The sequence below is a fragment of the Fukomys damarensis genome, unplaced genomic scaffold (assembly GCF_012274545.1).
Source record: "Fukomys damarensis isolate Sample0158 unplaced genomic scaffold, DMR_v1.0_HiC HiC_scaffold_27, whole genome shotgun sequence".
Lineage (NCBI taxonomy): Eukaryota > Metazoa > Chordata > Mammalia > Rodentia > Bathyergidae > Fukomys > Fukomys damarensis.
In genome coordinates this window covers 41,231,595-41,259,229 of record NW_022900939.1, presented here as the reverse complement: position 1 = coordinate 41,259,229, position 27,635 = coordinate 41,231,595, and the positions used below count along the sequence as shown (strand labels likewise).

Genomic DNA, 27,635 nt, shown 5'->3' with positions numbered 1-27,635 from the left:
GAGCCATGGGTTGGGAACTTGTGTTACAAAGCTTGAGTTGTGATGGGTTCAGAAGGGGTTTGCATTAAAACTGGACTGCGGCCCTGTATATCCGCCAGTGTAGTCGGTGGCGAAATGTTTTGCTGTGTGGCAGCTAATGTGTTTTACATGGAAATGGGTGCAAGGGGAAACTCACCTTGACCCGAGCTTTTCCAGCCGTTGCTCTGCTTCTTCGCCTTGTCATTCCTAGGTATGAGTTTAGATTTCCTAATGACTTTTCTTAAGCATCACGGGAAGAATAATCACTGGTCTCTGCCTTTTCTGCTGGCCACTAGATGTTGGAACTGTTTTCCTGAAAATGAGCCCTTTGACTTCCAATGACAAACGTTCTCTCTATTCCGGAAGCACAGCTGTATTTTCAGCCTGTTTTGAAGGAGTTGATTTGTGTGAGTTTCTTCGCAGAGCTCTGCGGTGCCTCAGAGCGTGTTGTGAAGTGAACTGGAAACGCACGGGGTACCCACCGGGAGGAGCTCCCCACAGGGTGCTGGGGAGCTGTGGCTCACAGAGACAAGTGGCATGAAGCCGGCTCAAGGGGGCTCGGTTAGCAAAGGTAAAAGCACTAACGGGTGCTTTTTACTGCAAATCCGTACTGATACAACAATGAAAACTGGCAGCAGAGTAATGAGAGGTGCTTTGAGAGGACAGACAGAAGGGGACAGCATTCAGGAGTGCAAATGAGAAAACAAGCAGAGGAGCTGGCGGTGGAGCAGGGAGGCCGTGCCTCAGGACGTCCAGGGTGTGCTGAGCCAAATCCAAAGGCTCTGCCCTGGGCCCGCAGAGAGCACGAAGCAAAGACAGTGAGGAAATAGCAGAAATATGGTTCTCAGAATTCAACATTCAGTGACCTGGTGAAAAACAAAGAGCACAGCTGACCCCAGGACTAAGGAAGTATGGTTTTAATAGAAGATTCTTTCTCTCATTTAAACTTAGAGAATACACCGTCAAAATCTAAAGCCTAAGGTGGGAATGATGTCAGCAGTTCATTTTTACCCCACGCCTCTGATGACTCTGGTAACAACCACCATGGTATCTCTCTGTTTCCTACGCCGGCAAGATTTTAGCCATAAACTTCGTAAACGCGCTAAAAGTATTGCTGAGAGTACATAATTCCAAGTTGGATCAGCTGGAAGTCACCTCCTCGTGCTAGGTGTGGTTCTTTGCAGAAGGAAAGAATCTCAAGAGCTTAGGCCTCCCAGGTAACTACAGAGCAGCACCATTGGGTTTTCCCAGGTGTGCCTCCCTGCAGTTCACTAGCATCTTAAAGCTGCTCTGGAATTTTGTACTCTTCACATTCTCTCAGATGTCCTGTGTCTCCCAATCCAGTTCAAGTACAGGGAGACACAACTCCGTAGAAGACAGGCTTGCGTGGCCATGATTTCTGGATGGACTCGCTCTGGGTCAGTGTTATGAGAAAGAGAACAGGACTTTTTTCCTTTCTACAAACCTTCAGCTGCTTTTCCTAGCAGAGCTCCTGAGAGCATGAGCTGACATGTCTGCTGTGGGTGGCTTCTCCTGTCCACGGGGCCTGAGTCACCTCTCTGTCTCCTCACTGGGCCCCCATAATGCAAACCTCAGACAAAATGGCCTCCCAAGAGCACCCAGAGCATGCACAGCACCCTGTGATGCCAGGAGACCTGTCCCTTACTGCAAGCCTGTAACTCCCCTTCCTTGGAGTTGACTGACAGCTGGGAGGGCTGAGAGCTCTTGCTAAACTTGGAAATAAGCTCCTGGCTCGTTGAGTCTTCTCCAGCCATGTTTCAAATCAGAACAGGCCAGGCACCAATTCTAAAACCCCAAGGTCAATATTTTTTTTCTAATCACAAACAGAGAGCTGCTGTTGACATTTATATGGTAGAGTTTCTCCATAGTCACGGAGCCCTGCTTTGGTTGAAGGTGTTACTTTCTGACAGTGTCAGAAAAATCAAGTGGAGCAGCGCAGACGCTCACGTCCCCAGCACTCCGTCTGTGTCTGCTTTCAGTGTCCGCAGGGCTCCTCTCACCCTTGAGAGAGTGTGAAGTACTGCCTGCAAGTGGACTGTTGGATATGAATCACAGTTACTCTAATCTTGGAATTTATGGGACCCGAAGCATTCCAGAGACTAAGAGAGAAAAATGCCATCGGAAACGCTCATCATCTGATTAAGTGGTAGGGACTAAAATTTCTCATCAAACCCATTTGGAGGATTACGTGGCAGATGTGACATTTTATGGCAAGAACAGAGCATTTGAAAATACGGAAATCACTCTGGGGGGATTATTCCTCTTCTAGGTATCTGAGTGATATCAGACTCTCCTGTTGGCCCTTAGGTCTTTTCTGTGAGCTATGCTTTTGCCCTTACTTTCGGAAGGAGCAGCTGCACCAACCCCCCGCCCCCCAGTATTCTCCAACCCAACCCCTAAGAGGAAGTTCTACATCCAGCTCAGGATTCTGGGGGAAGAGCATCTCCATGAGTGTGGAATTCAGCTCTGCTTGGTGCACAGATAACCAGCAGAGGGTGATACCCAGTCCACACTCCGTTTTTTAAACATTCTCGCCATCCTATTAATTTTATGATTCTCGTCCACGCTGCTTTTTTTCTGCCCATGCTACCCCTACCACTCAGTCTCGGAGCTCCCCCCTCCCTTTTACACTCCTTGACCACCTGCTGCCCTGCAAAGACAGACGGGACTAGAGTTGTGCTTTGAATGCAGGCAGAATCCCCCGTATGGCGTGGAGAGTGCATGAGGATGGGCCGGAGAGGCAGAGAAGAGACAGAGCGGCTCCACCCGCTACGCAGGAGGGGCCACATCTAAAGGCAAAGGGCGCATCTCCTCCCCCCCTGCTGCAGGGCTCGTGTGCAGTGTCTAAGTGAAAGTTGTTTTGATTTTTTTTTTGCAATTTCTCTGTGGCAAGTAGACCACAGAAGAGTGGTCACCTCATACTCTGTATGACAACTCACCACCATAATAAAAAATGTTACTGCAAAAGTGACTTGGGGCTGAGTCTGCTTTACATTAAGGTAGCAGAGGCCAAGATAGCTAGGGCTGGGCCCTGTGCTGATGTTAAATAGTAGCACAGCCCTTAACCAGGTGCGTGGCTTTGGGCCAGTTAACAGTTCTCAGCCTTTGGCTTCTTTATCTTTGAGTCAAAAATAATGGTAGTCTGTTCCTCATGGAGTCACTGTATCGGTTTAGTGAGTTAATCCATTCCAAAACTTGTGATAAGCCCTGGCACATGATTCACTATATAAATATTGGCTATTAGTAGTTGATTGATTTTTCTGCTGTATTCAGGAGACTGTGTTCATTGTTCTGCTATATTTGCAAGTGCTAATAATTAAGACTCTCACTTTTTGCTAGAAAGAATGTATAAGAAGCTAAATGCTGGCACCCCCCCCCAGTCACTCTTCGTTGATCTAATGGGCCTTATCAATATCCATTCACTGATACCTGCTGTACCTGACATCCATGGACTTGCTGCTACTCCCACCTGTGGTATCTAACATTTCTCTGCGACTCCTTATCAATATGTAAGAATCAATACGTCAGGAACCCCCTAAGAACGAGTTATTAATTTGTATATTCTTGGCTAGAAACTATGCAACAATCCCCAACCCAGGGGTTAGGACTTCAATATGTGGAAGAGGGTTGAGAGGTACACAGTTCATCCCCTAACAGAAGACTTGGTGTTTTTTGTTTGTTTGTTTTTTTAACTTTATGCCCCCTCATGCCTAAAATATTTTATCCTCAAGGGTTGAACTAGGGGATTTTTAATGGCTCCATGTTCTGGAAGGGAGTTCATGTCTTTGGTTTCTTTCATTAGTTTAGCCATGGAAAACTAATGATACAGCACTCTTCGGGGCTAAAGGGATGGCATCTCCTGCAGTTCAACCCACACACATCCTGGTGTGTTCCCTTCTTTCAGAGAACACCTTCTTCGTGACAGACAGCAGCTGTAGCCTTCCCGCTTGCCTGAGCACAGATTCCAAAGTTCTGCCCACCCTCTTCCACAGGAGAGCCAAAGACAGTGCTGGCATCCCAACATTCTTGAGAAGGGCAGCTAGATCAGCACCCCTATACTCACACATGCCTGCCACGACTCTCACCGCCTACTCCGGACTTCTACTAAACATATCTAAAGTCTTGCAACCATTATGGTCATTTTGAAGGCTTACAGGGACCCCTCACATGGCACCACAATGCAAAATGGGCTAATAACATCAGAAAAGCATCTGAAGCAGAACCCTACGTCCAGAAATGCAAAGACTGTGTCCCTCGTTATTTCTGAAAAGCCTGTCTCAGCTTAGAGAAAGAGGAATATCACATGGCAGTAAACAAATGCTACTGAATCTCAAGCTTGAATCTGCCTCCAGGATGGTTAACCCAAGAATGGAGAACAGGGATAGAGATCCCCTAGGTCCCTGGATTCACTGGATTTCCTTACCAGCCATTGCAGAAAACGAGTACACGATGCTCTGGGGGGCAGTCGATGGCTCTGTGGTTTTCTGGGCATGAAAGCCATTAGAAAACAGACGTTAAAATAAGAAATCACACCAACAGAGCAGTCTGAGCTGACTCTGCGCGGCCTCTGCTGCCCTGTAGTTGTGAGGTGGAGGACACGGACTAGGCCCTCAGCAGTGACAGTCTGCGCGTTCTTCTGACCATAGGTCCTCCCAATCCAAGAGCTGTCCCTGAGCAAATCATGTGTTAGCCCAGAGCCTGTTCCTGCTCCCCTGGCAATGTCATGGCATAAGCACAACAAGACAAGAGGCTGAGCTCTGTGCACCCTGACTGACACCAGGCCCAAGTGACAAGCATTTTTAGGAAATCACCAGAAAAAATGTTCTGCACAGGTTGAATCCATTTTGTAACTGCTCACGCTTTATGTACTTGCATATATGACTTAGAGTTTTATACTATGATAGATTATAACTCGGAATTTTGAAAGTATAACTTTTATTTTCAATGTAGAGCTCACTTGCCTATGATGAATGTTATCATTATGCATATCTAAAATGTACCAATAAAATGCCAAAAAAATCTAGAGCTCACAAAACAAGGTAAACAGGAAAATGAGAGCATTCCATAAGATCAATAATAACATATTTTACAAAGTACTTATTTTTATATTAGAATAGCATGAATACCATAGTAGGCACATTTAACACACTAAAATTCTGTACACATGGCCTGAATGGGTGACTGTTCACTTGTTCATTTCAGTCTTTCTAACAACACATATCTTCACTCAAAAAATCCTTAATGAGTTAGAATCCCTGACTTATTTACTCAACAAGAATCTATTGAAGGCTTCCCGTGTGCTTCCCAACAATGCTGTGGTAGACATGGATTTGATTCTGGCATCGTGGGGTTTCACTTCCAGCACAAGTGATGCAGAAACTTAAAGGGTCACAAAAATAAAAGCCATGGCGTTATGAGAGAAAAATACAGTATCCAGTGAGAGGATGTGAGGGTCTGGAGAAGTTTTCGTGGAGGGAGATTTATCATGGTTCGGAGGCCAGGAGGACTCGGTGCTGGCCAAATAAAGAGATGAAGACCAAGTGGTAATCTGTGGGTAGACAGGGAGGGTCGCGGTCTGTGTGAGGGGCTGAGAGGCCATGAAAGCTGGAACCTCTGGGGAAAAAGAGGCCACGAAGATGCTAGAGAAGGCAGCAAGTTGGGTCATGCAGGGATTTGACAGCTACTTAGGTTTGCAAGGAAAGAAGGCAAAATGTCACGTAAAGGTCTCCTTCTGTGCACAGAAGCTACAGGGGAGAAAGAATGCGTTCTAGCGGGGCCATCGCAGAGGTCCTGAGGGACCAGGATAGTGAGAGACACACCTCAGGTGACAGCACATGGAAGAGGCAAGAAACATGGGCGCCTGGCTGTCCTGAGTAGGGGAGGAGATGACTGACAGAAGGGAGACTTCTAGGGGAGGAGGAGGAGGAGGACCAGCTCAGGTTTCCTTTCTTTCCTTATTGTTCCTAATTGCAAAGCGGCATTACTGCACTTTTACTAAGGCACACTGCCAAAATACACTGGGAAGATGTCAGCCGTCATTCTCTCGCTCAGGACTAGCCAGTGTGGACGGCGTCATGTAACTCCCTTACTTTCTCTCTCGTATTCGTGCATGTTTGTCACGCACTTAACTGCAGCTTTGCGTTTAGTAAACATGAAGCACTTCTACAATTTACAAGTGAAAACATCAAACGAAATTTTATATATGAGTCTAAAATTCAGACAAGGGTTATACCACGGGTGTATAGTGTTGCGTACATCACACCTAAGCCCCGGGAGGGACAAGTATACCTGCAGAAGTGTTGAGTCGGATGAGGAGATGGACAGTACAGAAAAGGGCTAGTAGCTAACAGCTGGAGGAGACAGGAGAAGAGAGGCGTGGAGGAGAGCAGAGGGAGTGAGGGGAGGAGGGAGGGGGAAGCCAGGAGAGTGAGGGAGGAGGGTGGACTCATTTCTGGCTACACCAAGAGGATGGCAAGAGCAGCCAAGAGGTCGCTAGTGGAGAGTCCATTAGACAGAGCAGCAGAGCTGTCCTTAATCACATTAGAGAGCCCATCAGTGGAGTGATTGGGGTTGGAGCCAGATTTCTGTGCGTGAGCTTAGGAGTAAATTGAGATGAATAAGTGAAGTGAAAGCAAAAAAATCACACCTGACAAAATTAAACAGGCAGAGAGTTGGTTATGTAAGACTTTTGCACCAGAGGATAAAGCCAGACTCACTCTGAGCCTAACTCCATGGAAACAAGGGGCAAATCTGTTTTACATGGAGAGAGAAAACAAAAGAGATCTGTGATCCAACCAGCAAAGCGTCGGTCAAAATTACTTCGTAAAAGTCACGTCTTTATCGAATATGTGCAGACTTTTCTCCTCACCACTGTTTCCTAAACAGTACAACTTACATTTGCATTATATTAGATATTATAGTAACCCAGAGATGAGTTAAAGTGTAGGGGAGGATGTGGCTAGGATGTGTGTAAATTACAGTGTCATTTTATATAAAGGACTTGACTTCCACAGGGTTTGGTGTCCATTTGGGGATCCTAGAACCAGCCCCCCCATAAATACACAGGACAACTAGATTTGTCTTTGTTCATTTTATCCAAAGGAAAATAAACTTTTTTTCACCCTTGCAACAAAAAGAAGGTTTATACCATGGAGCAAGGCTGAAGTCAGGCTCCTCCCCTCCCTCAGAGGTGGGAACACAGGGCCTTGTCTTTCTTGGTGGTTACATTCAAAAAGAGTGATTCCCAAGCCTTTGAGAAAGACTCTCTTCCTGAGCTGTAAAACTAAGCAGAGGCCCCTAAAGGACTTCTAGTTCCAAAGGGTTAAAAAAAATTTACAGGCACAGGTTTTCTAAAGTGAATGTTCCCAGAAGAGGGAGGTCAGGGCCCAGAGTCTGCAAGAAGCCTGTCTGAAGTTTAATCTAGCTGGCGGCAGTTTAAGGCCATCTTGGTCAGTGGGCACCACAAACATTAGCTGCCCTTTTGAGAAAATTGCCCATGAATGGGGTGGGGGTGTCAAAGTTCTTTCAAAGTTCTTGAAGGGAAATGCTTGCCCAGGGAACTGTTTTGTTTGTGTTAAGTCTGAAAGAGGTAAAATAGGTAGACAAAGACAGACAGGGAGATTGAAACTTCAACTGGCCAATTTTAGCTACATTTTGCTTAATTTGGCAAAATTGGCCATTTTCATCTGAGGCAATAGTCAACACTCATAAGGAAACAATCTTAAGGGGCAGAGGTCCTGGAGCCAGAGGACTTACAGAAGATGCAGATACTGAGGGAGGACAGCTCATTGAGGTTGGCAAACATGCAGGAATTCAAGTGCTGCCAAAGGACTTGTATTTTGTTTTTCTCAATGCAGCAACAGCCATAGCCGTTTACCCAGAGAACGTGGAGTCAAGTTAGCCATCCGAGGACTATAGAAAATTTTTTCAGAGGGCAGAAGACCAAAGAAGCTGAGCTGTATAGAGGGCCAGTTGAGGTTGCCAGGGAGAATTTGGGACATGTAAGGCTTTGTCTCACGAGATGCGATGTTTTTCTAGAGGTAAAAGTCACCAGGAGGACAGATGTGGTCTCCGGTATTGAAATTATTTAGCTGGAGTGTTTTACAAAAGGGGAGAAAGACAAAGATGTCTGCAAAACCAAAGAAAGCTGTTACTTGACTACTCCTATCTTTCAAGTAAAGACTAAATGCATGTTTGTTTAGTGCTATGCTTATTAGTTTTATTTTTACCTAGGGAAATGCTGAACATGACATTTGTGGCCCTAACGAGAAAAGGTAAAAAGGCTGTCAGAGTGAGTGAGAAGTTTCAGTGTTTAGACTCACCTACATATCCACCTCCCCTGGCAGCCCTGCCTGCCGTAGCTGTGATCATACCCCAGGCATCAACCTGCGGGGACCAGAGCTCTCTCTGCCCCACACCAGTCCATGTCCTTGGAATCTGCCACCCCAGCCCCTTCCTGAGCACCACTGGGCAGAATTTGGCTTTAAGAAAGGGGAAATAGCTCCAGGAAAGTAAAAGAAACAAGGACGCAAGGTTTGGCTTACAGTTCACTATTGGGGTGATCCATGTAGCCAGGAAAAGCAATCTGAAGATCCCCTTGATGAAATGCCTCAGACTTGGCTCACTTTTTAACATATTTTATGTGTTTTTAAGCATCACAAAAACTAGGCTGTTGTGGAGTGGTTTTGGTGGGATTTTTAGCCTGCACCAGGAGTGGTTTAGCCAATTAATTACCTCAAAACAAGTTTTAAAATTAAAACACAGATAAATTTCCAGTGCATTCTCCTTCCTGTCTTTCATGGGCTTCATTTTATTCACTATAAAGATGACAGATTCACTTTCCTACTTGAAAAAGATGTTTCACTCTCATCTGATTCTAAAATTGTGGTGACCTTGGATTCAGTGTGCATGTAGCATTGTCAAGAAAAATAATAATGCACGGAAGATCTCCAGACAGAGATGACTAGATCTGAAAATACTGTGAGGGAGGGAGGGTGGCCTGGAAGTGCTTCCTTCATTCATTCACCCAGTAAAATCTGTCTTGATTGGGGACAGGGTATTTTGACATGAGTCTAAGAAAATATGACCTCTGTGCCTTATAAATCTGCACAACCAATCTCTTCAAAAGACCATACCTCTCTCACCAGAAAATACTGCTAAAAGACAGTCTCTACAGATATGAAGACTTTCTTATAGATTGACCATTGAAAATGAAATTTTCTGCTAATAAATAAATAAAGCCTTGACACTCTGAAAAAGATGATATAGCAGTGTAAGTCATTTGTATGTCTTGGATTTCACTGCTAGTACATTTGCACTATTTCCTGTAACCCAAGAGCTTGTAGAAACCATACTCTGCCATTAACAAATGCATCACATTTTCAGCAATTACTGCTGAACATATGCAAGGGGAGGAAATAAAAGGAAAAAAAAGGGGGCCACAAAGCTTGTCACATAGGACAGCTGAGCAAAGAAGGGAGTTGTGACACTTTTAAAGCATCAAAATGATGATTCATTTCTCGAAACAAGACAGCTGGCTTCTCCTTTGCTGTGCTCATTAGGAGACACATGTCACTTAGGAATTCTTAAACCCTCACTGATGAGAAATTTGATTCTGTAAAGCAGGTGTATTTCCAACTCTGAGGACCTTTGTTATTGCTCAGAATCTTTTCTAATTGCTTCAGAATCTTAAGTGGAATTAGAATAAGCCAGTGGCATAACTGTTCCCTTCTCCTACCCAAATACATAACCTAAAAGAGTCTCCAGGGAACCTGCTGCAATACCTGATAAAAACATACACATGAAAGGATTTTTTTCAATTGTAATAACAGGGAAAGACTGCCAAAATGTAATGCATAATGAAATGTAACTGCAGCAGCTACTGGGAGAGTGAAACCAACTCATCCCACCGTGTTTCCATTCTGGACAAATATTAGTTTTTGAGAGTATGACGCTGGCCGTGAGTCACCAGAGTAAAAAGTAACAGCTCCCCCAAAACCTCGCTCGTAGGCTTCCTTGTGCATGGGTGGACCCGAGGCCCCACTGCACATTAGAACTGCTGTGCTCAGGTCTCGGCCCACACAGACTAGGGTTTCTGTGACAGGGAGATATCGCCATTATTTAAAAGTGCTCTCGATGGTTCTACTACACCGCCAGGGTGAGAGCCACCAAGTGCTGGGAAGAGCATGGGCCTTGGGATCCGTGGGTGACCGTGGGGCTCATAGTTGTGCCACTCTGGGAAAGGCACTTTCCTCTTAAACCTCAGCCCTCTTATCTATTAAATGATGAGTCCAAGCAAAGAGCTGATGGGAGGACTAATGTCAGATGAGAGGAACTTACCCCAAGGCACCATTCCTGTTACACTAACTCTCATAGAGGATTGTACTCTTCTGTTCACCCACCTTATTCTTTCTTTCTTCTCTTGAGGCCTCAGCTCTTTTGGGTATGGATTGTCCCCATCCTTACCGCTTTATCTTGCTCCTCTCTGCATCCTCTGGCATAATTCCTACAAAGAAGGATCTCAACTTGTGTTGCAGGAGAAAACATTAAGTCAAAGTACATTTGAAACACAGCTGTCTTAGCATTGCTGCATAATATGCCACAAAAATAAAGTCATGAAAACAGCCTAGCATTTGGAATGCAGTATCACAAAGAGGTACCAGAACAAGCACAGACAGCCTTTGGAGACGCACATGGATCATTTCCGCTTCAACAGCCACATCCGGTATCAAGAACAGGAGACCAGGAGAAGCACCCAGGGACAGAGGGGGGAATTAACAGTTAATGGCAAGGGAGGCCATCTCGCCCGTGTGACAGTCTACCAGGACTAAAATGGCGGCTCCTGCTCTGGCCTGAGAAGGAAAGGAGGTAGTGAATGAGATCATGGATTTGCAAAATGCCTGAGGACAGTGGCTGCTTTACAGTCAGTGGAACAGGATGGCAGAATAAGGACTCCTGAGAAAATAGCAGGGATCTTTATGAGAGTATTTTCAAGGGGACAGGATGCAGTCTCTGTAGCTTGTGGCTTTTTAAATAGTATCACAGGTGTCGAACTGAAGAATAGTCTTTCTGGATGCCCAATAAATTCACCACCTCGTGTCCACAGTAATAAATCTTGAATATCCATTTTAAATATGAAAACAACCATATGTGTCTGATATTTGGATGTAAATGCTTTTGTTTGCAGATTCACATGAAGGCCGAGGTTTCCTCCATGCCCAGACCCTCCAGACAAGGGTCACCTCTGCCCAGTCCTTCCTCTATGTCTCACTGGAGTTCTGTTTAAATTGGTTCAAAAAATACAGCATCTATGAATATAATTTGTCTTATTCCTCTTTGGAAATTCTTCTGCCCTCTGTCTTTGATTTGGGGCAGATTTCATTTTTATAAGTTATTTATTGACCTTTTTCCTGCTTTCTACTTTAATAGGTGAGTCCAGTTAGTAGGCTTAAGTTTTCTTCACACAGTGAACCAGGGATTTTAGACCCTACCTTGTAGGTATCAGGAACATCCTTTTAATGCTTAAACAGTCAATTGTTTATTCCTTCTTTCACTCACAACAATAGAAACCTTAAAGTATGCAATAACTTCCTTTTCGTCTTACTTTGGATACAATTTACTATCTCTACAAAAAAAAAGTGACTTCTGCATTGTAGTGAGTATAAGACTGAGGATTCATTAAAGGTTTAGATGCTAGAAGGATAAATGCTTTTGTAATTTGCTTTGTATTAGTACAAAAATATATATCCAGAATACTACATTTCATGGGTATTACTTAAAAGAACATATTATGTAGTCAAATTTAAAACCTTTAAAACGTGAGAAAATCTGGAGAAAAATTAAAAGTAAGCTATATAAATGCATAGGTGGTATGTGGACATAGCAAAAATTATGCAGTTGGTATACGGATGGCCAAACTTTGGAAAACTCTATGTAGACTACTCATAATACTAAGTCTGTGCATTGACTTTTCTTCTGTTTGGCTCCTTCACTCTGCCCCACATGACTTAGGTATCCCTGTCTACGAGCTTGGTGATATGGAAAATTAGTACTAAGTTTTAAAATATTTAACAAAATACCTTCCACAACTCTAGAAGAACAATGTTTTAATGGTCATAGTTATCTCTTTTATAAAATCCCAAAATGTGGATTGTGACAGAAGTGTAGAAATAAGTTAAAATGTTTAGGATTGTAATTAATGTGTATTTGAAGTACTTTGAGGTACAAAAGGCTTCAAGTAAACAGATGGGCATGCACAAGATATGCACACACAGGGGCAGGCTGAAAGCTGTTTAGTGCACTCTGTGTAGCACAGAGAAAAGCTAGAGGTAATCCACGGGCCCTCCATGGGCCAGTGTCAGCGTCAGCATGTGAGAATGGATGGCCATCATGGGTACCATGACAGATGGGTTCCTTAAAAACAAAAACTGGGTGAAAACAAGAAGTCAGAGAGTATTGTGTAACAGATAAAACTATCAGTGGTATTTGCTTAAAATATTCAGAATCATTTAGTGTTTATGATTCCACATATGCCACAAAGATACAAAAGTATGGACTGAACGATTAATGCAAATCCATGAAAGCGCCCCCACCCTGGGATGGGAATAGAGAAAAACTATAGAGCCTTTCTTCTTTGATTGTAAATTTTTAGATTACTTTCATCTTGAGTGCTTGGTACTTAACGAAGGTTTGTCCCATTTTGTTTACTGTGTTTTTAAAATGAAAAGAAAGGCGAGATAAGCAAGGGGCAAAAATGTCCAGAGTGTAATGGTGAATATCCTTTTACAAAAATGCCCTTGAGTCTGGGGAGGATGGAGTTGTGTATCTGTCAATGGCTGTGTTCAATTGAAGAAGTAGGTGGTTCTTGGTGAGCTTGGGAAAGGCTACAGGAAAGCAGAATGCTGAGACTCCTCTGGAGTCCAGTTAGTGATAGGATTCCTTCCTAAAGTATTCTCCCTCAAATTATGTTTTCTGAAAACACTCTGTGTATGACCCATACAAATCCTACTTTGAGATTTCTGACCAGAACATCTCCTGTCAGACGCATCTAAGCTGCTGCAGTCCCCTCCTGGACAACAGCGCCTTCTCTGTCAGGAGCCCGACATAAAAATGGTGTGAGCCTGGAGTGCCTCACAGTTCTCCCTATGACTCTGGACTCCCCCTGCCGCCTACAAAAAGAAAACAAGTAATGTCTGAAATAAGGGGAGTCTTGGATGACCGTGTCCCCTAACATATCTGATGTCTGACATCACACAATTTTTTTTTTGTATACCAGAACTTTTTCTCAGCTGGGAGTTCTTTCCTTGAAAATTAGCATTGTTTCACATTAATTGTAAAGATCATGATGAAATGTTCTGGATTTCTAAAAGACCTAAAGGCACTGGGAAGTGCTGACAGTATATTATTATGCCAATATCCTAACCGGAAGCAGCCCCAGGTGCCAGCAGACACATCGTGGTCACCAGGAAGCAAGCAGTCCCCCTGGGCCAGTGGCCATGCAGCACCTGTCAAACTTCCTACAAAATGTCCCTCCTGCTTTCCTTGACAGGGTGAAACTAGACTCCCAGTATTTCCAGAGTCTGTTGGCCCTCAAGGACAAAAAGGAGAACCTGTAAGTATTTGAGATTTGAGGGCAGAGAAACACTGTCCCCAAAACAGAATTAAACTACTTTTCCAAGTGAGCCCCATTTCCATACGCCGTGGTCGGCCCCGTCGTGGTGCACACCAGGTCACATGTGTAAGTGTTCGCTGTGCCCAGCACCTTTACCTGCATTAGCTTTAATCCAGTAAGAATTCTCGGGACATTCTCAGTCCTAGGCTTCAGAGGAGAAAAGCGAGAGACAGAGAACTTCAGAAGCAGCTTGGCCAGGGTTGCACAGCTCGTGCATCTGAGCCACGCCTCTTACCTCGGAGGGCTGCTCTGGGTTCACCTTCTGAAGTTATTCTCCGTTTTGGTTTTTGTAAGGTCAGAGTGACTTCCTAGGCCACTCTTCAATAATGGTAGGCCACATTGCTTGTAAAACTTAGCTCTTTTGGTATAGAAAAAGAAAAATACCCTATCATTTATATTCAACTAGGGCTACCTAAAGAGAGTAAGAAAGCCTACTTACAAAAAAAAACAAAACAAAACAGCCTTTAAAGAATCAGGCTTAGCATATATTTCATCTCTGGTTTTTGTTTTTTTTTTTAATTCAATGGATCTTTTTAAGTCACTTTTACCTATTTCCTTGCCAGTGTGAATTAGGGATATTGGTTTACCAGGGAATAAAGACTGAAGAGGTAGGTCACTGGTGCTTGAACCACAGACACAAATAAAGGTGAAAGTGAATGTCTCACAGTCGGACTCTTCCCCTCCGCTTCAAGGCTTAGTGGTGACAGTGGCTTTTCCCAGGCACCTGTGCGCCTCCATTTTTGTCGCTCCCAGCATTCCCCAGCCGCGTAGTGTCAGGGACGTCCCAGAAGGAAATCGCCGCCAAGAGTTGCTGCCCATCCCCCGGATGTGGCTCTGTCCTCCGTGGTGTCGCCTCCCCACCTGAATGCCGACACCTTCTCGCCTGCTTTCTCTTAACCTCTGTGGGAAAGATGAAGCACTGGGCAGTAAGATTCCACTGGGAAAGCAGGGAGTCATGGAGCAGAAAATAGAAAGTCTCTCAGACGTAAGCATGTGCTTGCGTCATGTCGTGGGCCTAACTTGGAGGCTGGCGTTTCTCACCAGGCCCCAGACGAAGCCAGTGCTGATGTCCACCGACAGCGTGCTGAGAAGCCAGGGTGGGAGGATTTCAAGGTTCCTAGGCGAGAGAGGCCTTTCCCTCTGGGAGGTTTTCTCTGGCTTTCTCTCATACTGCCAGTTTTCAGAGGGTTCCAGCCTACTGCACTCGGGTGGCTTTAGCCGATCTTCCTTATCCTGGAGAAACAAGTGATTTTTTTTCCTCCTTATGCTTTTCCCTTGGCCGTTCTGTCTTCATCCCTTAATTATCCACCTCCTCCATACATCTTTGCTTGCCTGCCTTCTCCACCCGCGGGTACAAAACCACAGAATTTTATGTTATCGTGCAGAGCAGGTTGCTCTTCGTGGTACCCACCTTCCTGTTCCAGAACAGAATCTACACTGTGCTTTGTGTAATATGCATGAGGCCAGAAAAGAAGAGCAGTCAGCATCCAGAGTCGAAATCTGAACCACTGATCCCAAATGGCAGCTCTACGATGGCAATTTCCCCAACTACTGAGCATTTACTAGGTGTGCGGTAAATACGAGCTAACACATACTCAGAGCTCACCTCTAAGTCGAACCCCCCAGTTTTATGGATAAAGGAAGAGGGGCTCTCAGAGTCTGAGTGACTTTTCCCAGATAGTAACCATGGAAGCGTGTACTAAATATGAAGTCTGTGTTCAAGAAGGCCTCTGGGTTTTTCTGCTACAAATTCATTTAGACAATGTGGGTTTTGACCTTTAACAGTGCCTCAAAGCAGGCAGTGGCGCAGCTAGTATAACAGAAGCAGAAATAAGAAATGACAGAAGCAATGTGGCCCATTGTTCACATCTAGTTATCTTAAATCTTAAAAAGTAAATAGATGTTTTAGGATGAGGCCCTGAAAAGCAAACATATAAAGCCCTAATCTGATATACAGAGAAATTAACCAGTAATAAAAGACTAAATCATGTTGGGTAGATATGGAATGTATTGGTCAGGGTAGATGAGCTTATGCTGATTAACAAATAAACCCTGAAATTTCTTAGGCCAAGAAAAGTCACCTCTTGTTCATGCTGCATTCCCCAATGGTTCGGCTGCATGGGGTCCATCCTGGGGCCGACCCCACAGCTGTGTCATCTGGTGTAGAGAATGTTCTCAGTCCCACTGTAGGGAAAGTAAGGCTGAAGAGCTCAGCTTGCAACTACCATGGGTCATTTCTGGTGACATTTCGTGGCCAGAGTTAGCCACGTGGCCCTATGTAACTGCAAGGGACCTGGGAAATGTGGGAGAGAAGGTTCCACCCACCATCTCCAGTACACAGGTCAGGTGGAAAAGCACAGAAGATTATTTTGCAACCACTCATCTCCCACAAGCAATCTATTCAAGCAAACAGCAGTCTTTCCTAAGAGAAAAAAATTTGGGGGGCATGATTTGGGGTTAAAGCCAAGGCATTTGCACTATATCCTTAGCCCTTTTAAATTTTTTTAAACTTTCAGACAGGACCAAGTTGCCTAGGCTACATTTAAAATTGTAATCTCCTGCCTCAGCCTCCCAGAGTTCTGTGATCACGGGCTTGTGCCACTATGCCCAACTTCTGTATGCCTGTCTCCTCCTCATCCTTGGCACCAGCCCCACTGGTGTTACCTGAGGGTTAGCTGTATTCAGATTCATAAAGGGATTAGAACAGTGCTTGCTTGACACACTGTCAAGAACTCGATGTTAATTATTGTTATTATATCTGCATCACTGTGAATTAACATATTTAATAAACTTTAATTAGTCATCAAGAATGTAAATGTCAGCCCAGGACACCAGAGATGCTGTGATTGCCAGGATGGATTTCATCCCCACACTCGCAGAGTTTGTAGCCAAGATGAACGAGGAAATAGAACGCGGGAGGAAGGCTGCTTTAGCAAAGCAAAGGGAGCCCTTTCTTTAACCCCTCTGAGTCTCTTCCTTCATCCTCACGTGGGACGCTGAAACCTTTTGAAGTTGAAATGAAAGCATGCGCTGCTAAGGGAGAGCCCACTGCCTATGTGTGGCAGAGGCTGGGTTGCGGGAGGACTAGCTCAGGGATGACCGGAGAGTTGGTTCCTGAGCAGGGTCGTCTCTCCCCAGCCTCTCTGTACCTGTGCCCGAGGAGAAGCTTTAGCAGTTCAAACGCTCGCACTGCTTTTCACTCGGTAATTAACCCCTCCAAATCATTTGCATTAAAGTAAAAATGAAAACTGGAAAAGTATTCCTTAAATAATGATTTCGTGTGTTTAGGCACATAAGTAGCCACCTGGAAGAATTCAGCAGATGTCTTTCCGTTTACCATTTCGCTGCTGTGCCCAATCTTTCCCAGAGAACTCGTGTTCGTCCGTGATCGTTCATCTTCATCAGGCAATAGGAGGCCTTGTCACCTGCTCAGGGTTCTCCAGACGATGAACTCAGTGCTTACTGGGAAATACGAAGGAGTGTGTAAATTACTTAGCTCACGCTCCCTTTGGGCTGCAGCTACAAAAGCAGACGGTGTGCAGTTTGCTCTGAGTTTGGCCTGCAGGAGATCTCCACACCCAGCTGTGAAGAGTTTATTTCTAAGCCTGTTTATAATTGATTCTGCTTTCTACCCATTTTCCTAGGGGGAACCTTTTATAAAAGGTGAAAAGGGAGATAGAGTAAGTAGATGTTTTATCACTGTCTTGGGTTTTCCACTTCATTGATTTCTCTTTCTGATTTCTGTTATATTTACCTTAAAGCCTAATAGATTTGCTAAAGTAAGCTTTTCTTCTGTGACTTTTTACTCTTCTGCTTTAAACCTTGCTAAATGCTATCGTGTGATAATACTTTAACAATGGCTTCTTTGTACTTTCTTTAACCCATTTCTATTAGTGATTGGACATGAATGTTAGAAAAGACATCTAGGGCCGGGGATTTAGCTCAGTGGTTCTGGTGCCTGCCTTGCAAGCTCAAGGAACCGAGTTCATTCCCTGATACAAAAAAAAAAAAAAAAAAAAAAAAAAAAAAAAAAAAACATTTAGCACTCACAAATAAAAAAAAAAAAAAAAAAAAAAAAAAATCAGAAAAGACATCCAGTTAGGACTCTAAACTACAAAATTAAAATAGAAAATACCATTGTTTTTTTGTTCCAGAAGTTCTGCTAATGACATAATTCAGATTTATCTAACAGGTTAATGAGTCATGAAAAGAAAACTTGTTAGAGCCAACACCGTCTTCTTTTGTATAACCTTTTTTCTGCTTTTTAAACAAATTAAGTTTAATATATAGTACCTAACAGTAGAATCCTGAACACATGTCACCTTAAAGTCTGTTTTCCCACCCCTTTGTTGAAGTTTTAATTCTCTGAGAAATAAGATAACAGTAAGCCCCTGACTTACAAACAAGTTCTGTTCTGGGAGAACATTCATAAACCAGATCTGTTCATAATCTGACAAAGTGAGTCTGGTACCAGTACACCTGTGAAAATTTGTGACTTGGCTATTCGGGGACTTAATGTAGTTGGTGACAAATCATAACCATGGTGTCCACTAAGCAGAGAATGCAGCGCTCGCTAATAGATGTTTTAAAATGCTTTTGGGAGAAAAAACTATTACAAAGAAAGAACATGCCAAAGGTTACTGCGATACCAGCTCTAAGTGTTCTGATTCATGGTTTTGAAAAGACTCCCCTTGATTTCATCATCTCCTCCATAATTTCCCCCTTTGTTTTATGTTAATCAGTGGAAATGCAAGTAAAGTATCAGACCCCGAGTGCCACCCGAATTTGTGTGTTTACCCACATGGTGATTATTTTATTTACAGGGAGAACCTGGACTAATGGGATCACAGGGAATAAAGGTAATCTTTTGGCATTTTTCCATTCCACCTACAGCCTTAATAAGATTGTGAAAATTACAGTAACATTTAACTTTCTTCCCCCCTCATATGCTTAGGGAGAGCCTGGAGACCCTGGTCCACCTGGTTTAACAGGGAGCCTGGGACTAAAGGTAGATGAGAAACCACTAAGCTGTATTAGGAAATAACTTGGGAAACATAGTCATTCTGCATTTTTAAAGGTGCCTAGGTATGCCACTCATTTTCTTCACAGATGTTCTGAGGTTTATCTTGTTCCCATAGTGATTTCCGCACACTGGCTGCATTTATTACAAGCATAGTAATTGGGCTTTTTGGTTCACAATAGGATTTTAAAATTATTTTTCAGAGTATATTCACAATAGTATCCCTGAAAGTTTTAAGAAGAAACATCAGCTAAGTCTATAACCTTGAGCTGTTTTCCTAACAGGGATAGGACTCAGGATTCTGTTGCTGAGCCAAAATTAGGCAGCCCTGAGGTGCTTGTGTTTCCCATGTGCAGAGTTCTACAGGGTGTCCCCAAAATAGATGTTTTGGGAAGGCATGGGAGAGATGGGGGAAAGTGCCCAACTAATGGGTAAAGCAAATACAAATATTTAAACAGAGCCTATTTTAAAAGCAAACTTAAAAGGCATATCTCACCTTTGGTTTAGGGTCAGCAAGGACCTGCAGGTTCCATGGGACCCAGAGGACCACCAGGAGATGTTGTACGTAGAGTGTCTTCAGTATTTTAAAATGAAATTAAAGCTATGTTTAGAAAAATATCCACATCTGTCCATGCACCCGTTATGCTAATGTCTTAAAGATGGCTTAGACCACTGAAACCAGTCACACAGGGCTGCTGGGGGCTAACCCCTCCAGGACTTCGTAGGAGGAACTCTGAGTGTCATTAGTCTAACAGGTCACTCTTTGAAACTCAAGTTATCCAAATTATCATTTTTGACATGCTTATCAGTGTTGTTTGTACCTGCAGTAGAGGACACTGAAATCGTGAAAAGACACAAGGAAAGCTGAGAGAAAAAGCAAGCATTTCCAGTATGCATGGCTTTTGGTTCAAATCTCCATGCAAGGAAAACACTTGGAAAATTTTTGTTGTTTTTTAGGAAGAGCCTTCCTTAGAAAGCAAGTCCTTTGGCTGGAAGTATCTTCTCTCCCTCTCCCTCTCTCCCTCCCTCCCTCTCCTCAACACTGTCCCTTGGACACCCCCCCCAGCCTGCTGACGAGAGAGCTGAGAGCTCACCATTCGCTCATATCTGAGGAAATGACAAAGTACTGAACCACAACTTCTTGAAAATGATCAGCCACTGGATCGCAGGGTCCCCTCAAGGCCACCTGAGTCTCTCCCTTTTCTTCCCTCTCCCTCTCTCCCTCCCTCCCTCTCCTCAACACTGTCCCTTGGACACCCCCCCCAGCCTGCTGACGAGAGAGCTGAGAGCTCACCATTCGCTCATATCTGAGGAAATGACAAAGTACTGAACCACAACTTCTTGAAAATGATCAGCCACTGGATCGCAGGGTCCCCTCAAGGCCACCTGAGTCTCTCCCTTTTCTGCCACCTTGTGAGCAGCCCATAACCTCTTTCTCCACCTTCCGAGCTCACTGCCTGAGTCTCCAGGGTCTACTGTTCAGCACTCACCTCCCCTTTGGCACTTTGAGCCTCCACTCACAGAAAAGCTTTTCGTTCCCCAATCATCCTGCTAATGCAGCATTGCAGAGCTGCCCAATGGGAAGGCTGTAGGAAAGAGAAAATTCTGGGTCTGCAGGCGGAGCCACAAGACACTCAAGGAGTGAGATCAAGTGAAATGGCTGGGCTCAAAGGAGAATAAAATCAAAAGGAAAGAGCTACTGTTGCCCAGACACAGTAAAAACTTACTTTCCTTGTCACTCTGTTGTCATCTGGAGTCACAATATGATGCCACCACCTCCCATCCTTCCGTCTGTGCTTGGCAGTGACATGAATGGCACATTGCTGTGAATTCCTCTTGTTTATGTTGGGGATTTTTTGTATTAGATCCGGGTGACCTCACTGACACAAGCCATGTGTTTTTGACTGTTGTTGTTTCTTAACAGGCCAAGCCTGTTAAAAGATGTTAAAAGTATTTTGTCTTACCAAAGAGTTGCAGATGTAAGTATCATTTATAATCAGAGATGTTCCGCTTGCCCTTCTCATTTTATTCTGAATTTTCTAGGGTTTGCCAGGAGAACATGGTATCCCAGGAATACAAGGCATTAAAGGAGAAAAGGTCTGGTCTGCATTTTATTCACTTTGTGTTAAGGAGGCAGGGAGGAGGAGGAGACCAAGGGCCCTGATGGGTTCGGAGCAGCGAAAGGACCGCACAGAGCGGCCCTGGTTCTGGTGCAGAAACACCTGTAACACAGCGAACTTGGTTAGCCTTGGGGCCCAAGCCAGGCACAGTTCCCCCCGGCACCGACCTGGGAAGTCTCCCTATCTTTCCAGACCTGACAGAAATACTATATTAATGTTGAATTATTAGGAAATAAATTGTAAAGATCATCTAGAGAACTTTATGGGTGAATGTGTCTATACCTGTACACGTGTGCCTGTTTCACGATTCTGCCTATACTTGTACAGTGCTCACTGCAAAATCTAAATTTAAATCCACCATTTAATCAGATGTAATTAGGACGACGTCTAATGGGGATTAGTAAGTCACTGAGCAAGTGTCTGTGCTGACAAATGGACCATGGTCTCCCCATGGTTCTCACGGTGAACCTGAGCAATAAGTGACCGGCTCCTCTTGTTTTCCTCAGGGAGACCCAGGGGGCCTCATAGGTCCGCCAGGACTTCCGGGGCCAAAAGGCGAGGCCGGTCCTCCCGGGAAGAGCCTGCCAGGAGAACCAGTAAGTTCAAGTCCCTCCCGTGAGTGTCCGTTCCTAACTGCTTGTGGGACCTCAGCTTCAAAGCACAAGCGCAAGCTCAGCCCCACCAAAGGAGGGGTCCCCTTATCCTGCAGATCAAAGGTACAATCACCTTGAAACTTTAATGCAAGCGAAGGGCCCTCTTCTGAAAGACAACAAATGCACACCAGGATTTGCTTGTTGTTTTGGAAAAGTCGTAGACTCCCCGAATCCTGTGCATAGATCCATCCCAGAGCTTTGGATCCCAGGACGCTAGTTTTAAACCAAAGGACACTGCCCTAAAGCAGAGCCGCCTGACAGTTCCCTTTGCAGGTGTTGCCACAGGTTTCGTTTATAAAAAGTGTCTGGGATCCACACTTTCCCAGGACACAGAACCTGGATCTCCAGTGTCACGTGCCCATCCCCACACCTCCTTCCTCCTCTTTGAACCTTTACACAGTAATCACAGTGGTTCTCCATGACAGGTGTTTCACCTTACAGATAGAAACTTTGTATTTCAAAGTAACCATAAAACGTATAATCTATAGAAATTTGTTCCTCATTCCTTGTTCTGCCTGCAGAAGGTGGCTTTGAGTGAAATGAAGCGTGGTGAACAATTTTTAAATTAGGACTTGTAAAATACTTGTAATGTTTTTGGAAAAAGAAATGTATTTACCCTTTTTTTTTTTTGTAGGGTTTAGATGGAAATCCTGGAACACCTGGTCCACGTGGGCCAAAGGTATAAAAATACAGCCAATTTTAAACAAATGAATGAACAACAAAGTATAACAGCAAATCTGTGTCTTTTGAACTTTGAACTGACCATAGCACCTCATTTCGCAGGGTGAGAGAGGACTGCCCGGTGTCCAGGGTTCCCCCGGTGTCACAGGCCCACCAGGGGCAGGGACTCCCGGCAGGACAGTAAGTGAGATCCACTCTAGTTTTTGAAACTCTGTTGATGCCAGTATTGTGGAGCAAAATCCAATGTTGAGTCTTAATAAGGAGAAAAGAATGAGGGACAAATGAGAGACAGAGATGCTGGCTGTGACACTGTCACTAAGTACAGACAAGAGAGTCACTGGTCACTGATTTACAGAGTCTGGTCCCAGACACACTGGCTTTACATTAGAAGCAACCATTTCACCCTTTATATGTCTATTTGTTCTAAAAATACAAACGCATGCTTGGAAGGTATTATGAATGCTAATATAAAATTATTAAAGTGCTTGTTTCTGATTAACATAAACCAAGTTAATATTTTAAGTGAATGGAGTACATGTAAGGAGTCACCTCATTAGAACAAAAAGCACTCCTGTTACCTAGGAAATACCAAGACACTAGGAGTTCTGTGTTAGGAACCAGAGTCAAAAACCAAATATTAGAAAACATTTCTCCTAGCAACCCTCCTGCAAAGGAAATTACAGGGATTTGGATCTGTGGTAGGAACCAAGAGCCTCTAGAGACCAAATATGTTTATTATATCCCTATGTCACAGGCTTGCCTTGATCATGACAGTTAAAAAAAAAAAAAGCATAAGCAGCCATTGATTATGTTATGTACGACTGGTATTTGATTTTTTTCAGGGCCAATGTTTTAGTTCATTTTCAGTTGCTATAACAGAATACTGGGACAGGGTAATTTATAAAGAGTAAAAGTGTATCTGGCTCATGGTTCTGGAGGCTGGGAATTCTGAGTGTGGTGCCATCACCTGGGAGGTCCTTCTCCCTGCAACAAGACACAACTAGAGGCATCACACAGTGAGCACAGCTGGCTTCTAGCTCGGGCCTCTCTTCTTTTTACATAATGCCATCAGCGAAATCCGAAAGGCCCCACCTCCAAATCGTATGAACACATGAATTTGAGTATCAGTCATCTAACACATGAACTCTAGGGGGCGCACATTGAAACCTTAGCAGCCAAAATAGAGAAGACTGTTGGAGACAGAACATTTTTTTTTATTCTGATCTTATAGTTGGGAATTTTTTTTTCAGCTTTAATTGAGTTTATTGGTACATTTTAGGGATACAGTACAGTTACATTCATTGTTGGGATCTTGTACCTCTACCTGACAAGTCTTGATTCTCATTTTTTCCCCTTACCCCTGCCCTCCCTTCACCCCCTCTTCCCCTCCCCATCTACAAACACTTTATTTTCATCTTTTCATTATCTCACATTTTTTTCTTTTCCCTGATTACCCTTTCCCTACCCATCACACCTTCCCTACACCTTTAGCTCCTTTCTTCTCATTTCTAAATGACAGTAATCTTATTAGGATCTTATGTTTTATTGCAGATTATTCACACCAGGGAAACTATTCGGTATTTACACATGTGTGACTTATTTATTTCACTTAGGAGTATATCTTTAATATGTATCCATTTTCCTATGAATGAATCTATTTTCTCATTCTTTATGGCTGAGTAATATTCCATTTTATAGAAAAACCACATCTTCTTTATCCAGTTTCCAACAGATGGGCAAATGGGCTGTTTCCAAGATTTAGCTATTACAAACTGTGCCGCTATAAACATGGGTGCACATACTTCTCTGTGATATGATTCTTACTAAAAAGCGTCTGTACTTCAAAAAAAAACCATCAGCAGAACTAAGAGACAATCTACAATGTGGGAAAAAATTTTTACCAGCTGTTCCTCAGACAAAGGACTATTTATCAAGGATATATAAAGAACTCAAAACAATCAGCCCCTCCAAATATAAAGACCTGATTCAACAATGGGCACCCGAAATGAACAGACATTTCTCAGACAAAGAAGTAAAAACAGCAAGTAAACATATGAAAAAATGTTCCACATCACTGGTCATTCAAGAGATGCAGATGAAAACAACACTGAGATTCCACCTCACCCCACAAAGAATGGCTGCTATCAAGAAATCACACAATAACAAATGTTGGCAGGGTTGTGGGGAGAAAGGAACCCTTCTCCATTGTTGGTGGGAGTGCAGAGTGGTGCTACCAGTCTGTGGAAATCAATATGGAGATACCTCAAAGAGCTTGGACTGGAGGTTCCATTTGACCCAGCCATCCCTCCTCTGCTGGGTATCTTTCCAAGAGAACTAAGAGACAGAACATTTTTAAGAGCAAAAAATATTAGGGCTTTATTAAGGCAGGGATGAGTTTAAAGAAAAACTCACGTAGAGATACAGTATAGAGGGGAAACAAAGGTTTCGACTGTATCACGGATAGGGATATTTATTTAAAAAAAAAAAAAAAGGAAAACCAGTAAGCAGTTACTGAAGTCAACTGCTAAGATGCCAAGTCTTGACTGGATTAGGTTTTTAATTCCTATTTCAGTGGTCCAGGGATGTATGATAAGGATCAAACTCATGGAATTAGGGTTTTCAAATCATCTCAGCCTCATTTTTGGTACTTTAAAAGCAAATTGTCTAAAAAGAGAAAATAACTGATGATGCTTCACTTCCTACTCCTGACACTAAACGGTGGTGCTGGCTCTTCCTTCAAAGTGAGAAATGACACAAAGTACACAGAGGAGAGGGAAGGGAGCCATAGGCCAGCTGCTCCAGAGGGCAGTCGGCTTCTGGTCCAGTGGAATTTGGATGCTTGGATTGTTTGCTCAGCCACTAGCAGGCAGCCAGATGTGATGGAAAGTGTCAGGTCCCAGTGTCTGAGGAAAAGCATGGTGTTGCCAGCAACAGTTGTCAGGCCATGGCCAGTGTTAGAGAATTTTCAGTGTGCATGTTGGAAAATCCCATTGTTCCACTAAGCAAATTACAGCACTTGGTCTCCGGACATTGCTGGTAGATTCTGACGATGTGTGTCTCATTTTACCCAGGGTTCCCAAGGTCCAGCTGGCAAGCCAGGTGTGCAGGTAAACTACTTAAATTGTTCAGAACAACAAACCTAGCTTGCCTACCTGGGGGAAATTATGAGGGACTGGCCTCTTAAGTAACTATTTTTGTGGTTTTCCTCCTCCAGGGTCCTCGTGGTCTTCCCGGGTTGCCAGGAACTCCAGGGAGTGATGTAAGGACCTTCTTTACCTGCCCTACCTCACACTTGCTTTAACCTGCACCTATGTTGCCTTGTAAGGATTTGAACTTTCTGTCTCTGTTTTCAGGGAGCTCCGGGGAGAGATGGAAAGCCAGGCCTGCCAGGCCCCCCAGGTGACCCGGTACGTAACATACATCACCTGATTTATGTACATTTAGTGCACTCAGAAGCCAAACAGACTACCAAGCAACTTTCTCTGTCCAAACTAATTAGAATGCTCAGTGATGGCTTGATTTTGTTTAGCCCCATTATTTTGTAGAGGGGAAAAAAGTTCAAGCTGCCTCAGCATGTGTGTGTGGGTGCGTGTGTGATGAATACTTACTTTCTAAGGGTATAATTCAGCTGTACAATTTTGCCCTCAGCCAAGTCATACCATATAATGTCTCAGGGCCATGGAAATTGAGATGAAATATATAGCCCTCAGTTTCTGTTCTTTCTAACGCTAGTGACTAAATGAATTTCGTTTTTCAAAGTGAAAGTTCACAGGTGATTACCTTCGACACAGCACATGTCCATTGATTCTCTTTAAAAAGCTGTGATGACTAAGTCATAAAAACTGCCTTGAGTGGGTTCTTAGAAAATGAATGTAGGCACTAATGGTGTGTTCCCAAGTTTTATTTTAGGTTCCAACTTGCTTTGAGAGACAGTGAAATCCCTTTAAGTAGCCCCAGCTTCGGTAATTGTAGTTTGAGAACATTACTTTGTATCAAGAGTTTTGTAAAGTAAAATCCGAATCTGGCCTCTGTTCTAAACTCCACAAATCCTTTCTTCCTCCCACACTGTTTGGGCCTCATGTGTCTTTATAAACCTGACGCAAAGGCATCTACCTTGTGGCCTTACTCCAGCTGTTGCACCATTTGTGAACGTTGGAAAGTTTAACTCAGGCTCTGGTCTCTCTCTGAAGGACATCTTAGGTTGTGTGGCCCAAACTCAGTCCCACTTCTTCTGCTGCTGTCTTGGCCATCACTTAGGCCACTGGAGAGCCTCTCTGGAGCTTCTTGAGAACCAGCTTCAAGGAAAACTTCCTTTGTACGCTTTATGTCTCTCAATAGCTTGATAATGTGCTTGTCAGTGAAGGGATTTCCTCTTGCTAAAGGACTTGTCTTTGTTACTTAAAAACCAATAATGTGAGCCGGGCATTGTGGTGCACGCCTGTAATCCCAGCACTCGGGAGGCTGAGGCAGGAGGATCACTGTGAGTTCGAGACCACCCTGGGCTACATAGTGAGTTCCAGGTCAATCTCAACTATATAATGACACCCTGTCTCAAAACAAAACAAAACAAAAAACAAAACACAAAACCAATAATGTGAAAGGGAAGGCAAAAGTTTCTATGTCCTGAAAATATAGATGTAGAATCAAAACAATAATATGTATGAGTTTTTGTGGTCATGCTGGAGGAATGGTGGCCGTTCCACAAAACACTTCTGGATTCAGTTGCTGGGTGTCAATTTCTAACCTGAAGCATAGTGTTACCCCAGTAATCCTGATAGTGAGGCTCTAGAAGCTTTGTTTCCCAAATCTCAAATGCCATGCACTTTGAGGAGCAGCATCTTCCGTTTTGTGTATTTGTACATACGTGTTTTTTCATGCTTTGTTTTTTTCCTCCTTCACCAGATTGCACTTCCTCTCTTGGGAGACATCGGTGCCTTGCTCAAGGTACTGTAATGTAATCGTGGGTCCAAGAAAACTCAGGAAATCTTTACTAGAAACGGAGTTAATTCCTTAGCCTGAACAACTCCATTTTCAGATGGCAAGACATATTGGATGGCAAAAGAACATGGGTCATAATGCGTCTTGTGCTGTTTCTACTGCTTCCCCCATGCTCCCCTTTTAGCCAGTGTGGGTGTAGGGGGGTTGGTTCTAGGACAGCCACAGGCAGTTACGTTACTGCACTGTTAACACCCTGGGGAAGCAGCTCTCCCTTTGTGGGTGATCACCCTCGGGCTCACTGCTGTGAACACTGGCCCTCCTCGGTGTATCTGTCCCGGCCGGTCCCAGGATGAGACCAGTGCGGCTCACACACCCAGCTTACGAGGCAGAGCTTCTATGGTGTGAGGATTTACAAAACTAAACTATACAATTCCAAAGCCAATAATTGCTGTAACCCCCATCACTGTGTCAAATGAAAATCGTATCTGCCTATCTCCTAGAAAATGTATCTCACA

General features: G+C 43.8%; 1 protein-coding gene across 2 annotated transcripts in view; it reads left to right on the top strand.

The window, feature by feature from the left end:
- Positions 1 to 27,635, top strand: part of Col19a1 (collagen type XIX alpha 1 chain) — a 296,825-nt gene that overhangs the window by 212,203 nt on the left and 56,987 nt on the right. The window contains exons 18-30 of one of the 2 annotated variants that reach the window (XM_033756532.1): positions 13,586 to 13,648; positions 17,353 to 17,388; positions 18,532 to 18,567; positions 18,663 to 18,716; positions 19,236 to 19,289; positions 20,772 to 20,825; positions 21,355 to 21,444; positions 22,136 to 22,180; positions 22,285 to 22,362; positions 25,254 to 25,289; positions 25,397 to 25,441; positions 25,536 to 25,589; positions 27,085 to 27,126. In XM_033756532.1, coding sequence (XP_033612423.1) covers positions 13,586 to 13,648; positions 17,353 to 17,388; positions 18,532 to 18,567; positions 18,663 to 18,716; positions 19,236 to 19,289; positions 20,772 to 20,825; positions 21,355 to 21,444; positions 22,136 to 22,180; positions 22,285 to 22,362; positions 25,254 to 25,289; positions 25,397 to 25,441; positions 25,536 to 25,589; positions 27,085 to 27,126 — 687 coding nt within the window. The remainder of the gene's footprint in view (positions 1 to 13,585; positions 13,649 to 17,352; positions 17,389 to 18,531; positions 18,568 to 18,662; positions 18,717 to 19,235; positions 19,290 to 20,771; positions 20,826 to 21,354; positions 21,445 to 22,135; positions 22,181 to 22,284; positions 22,363 to 25,253; positions 25,290 to 25,396; positions 25,442 to 25,535; positions 25,590 to 27,084; positions 27,127 to 27,635) is intronic. The other variant, XM_033756533.1, reaches the window with a different exon arrangement.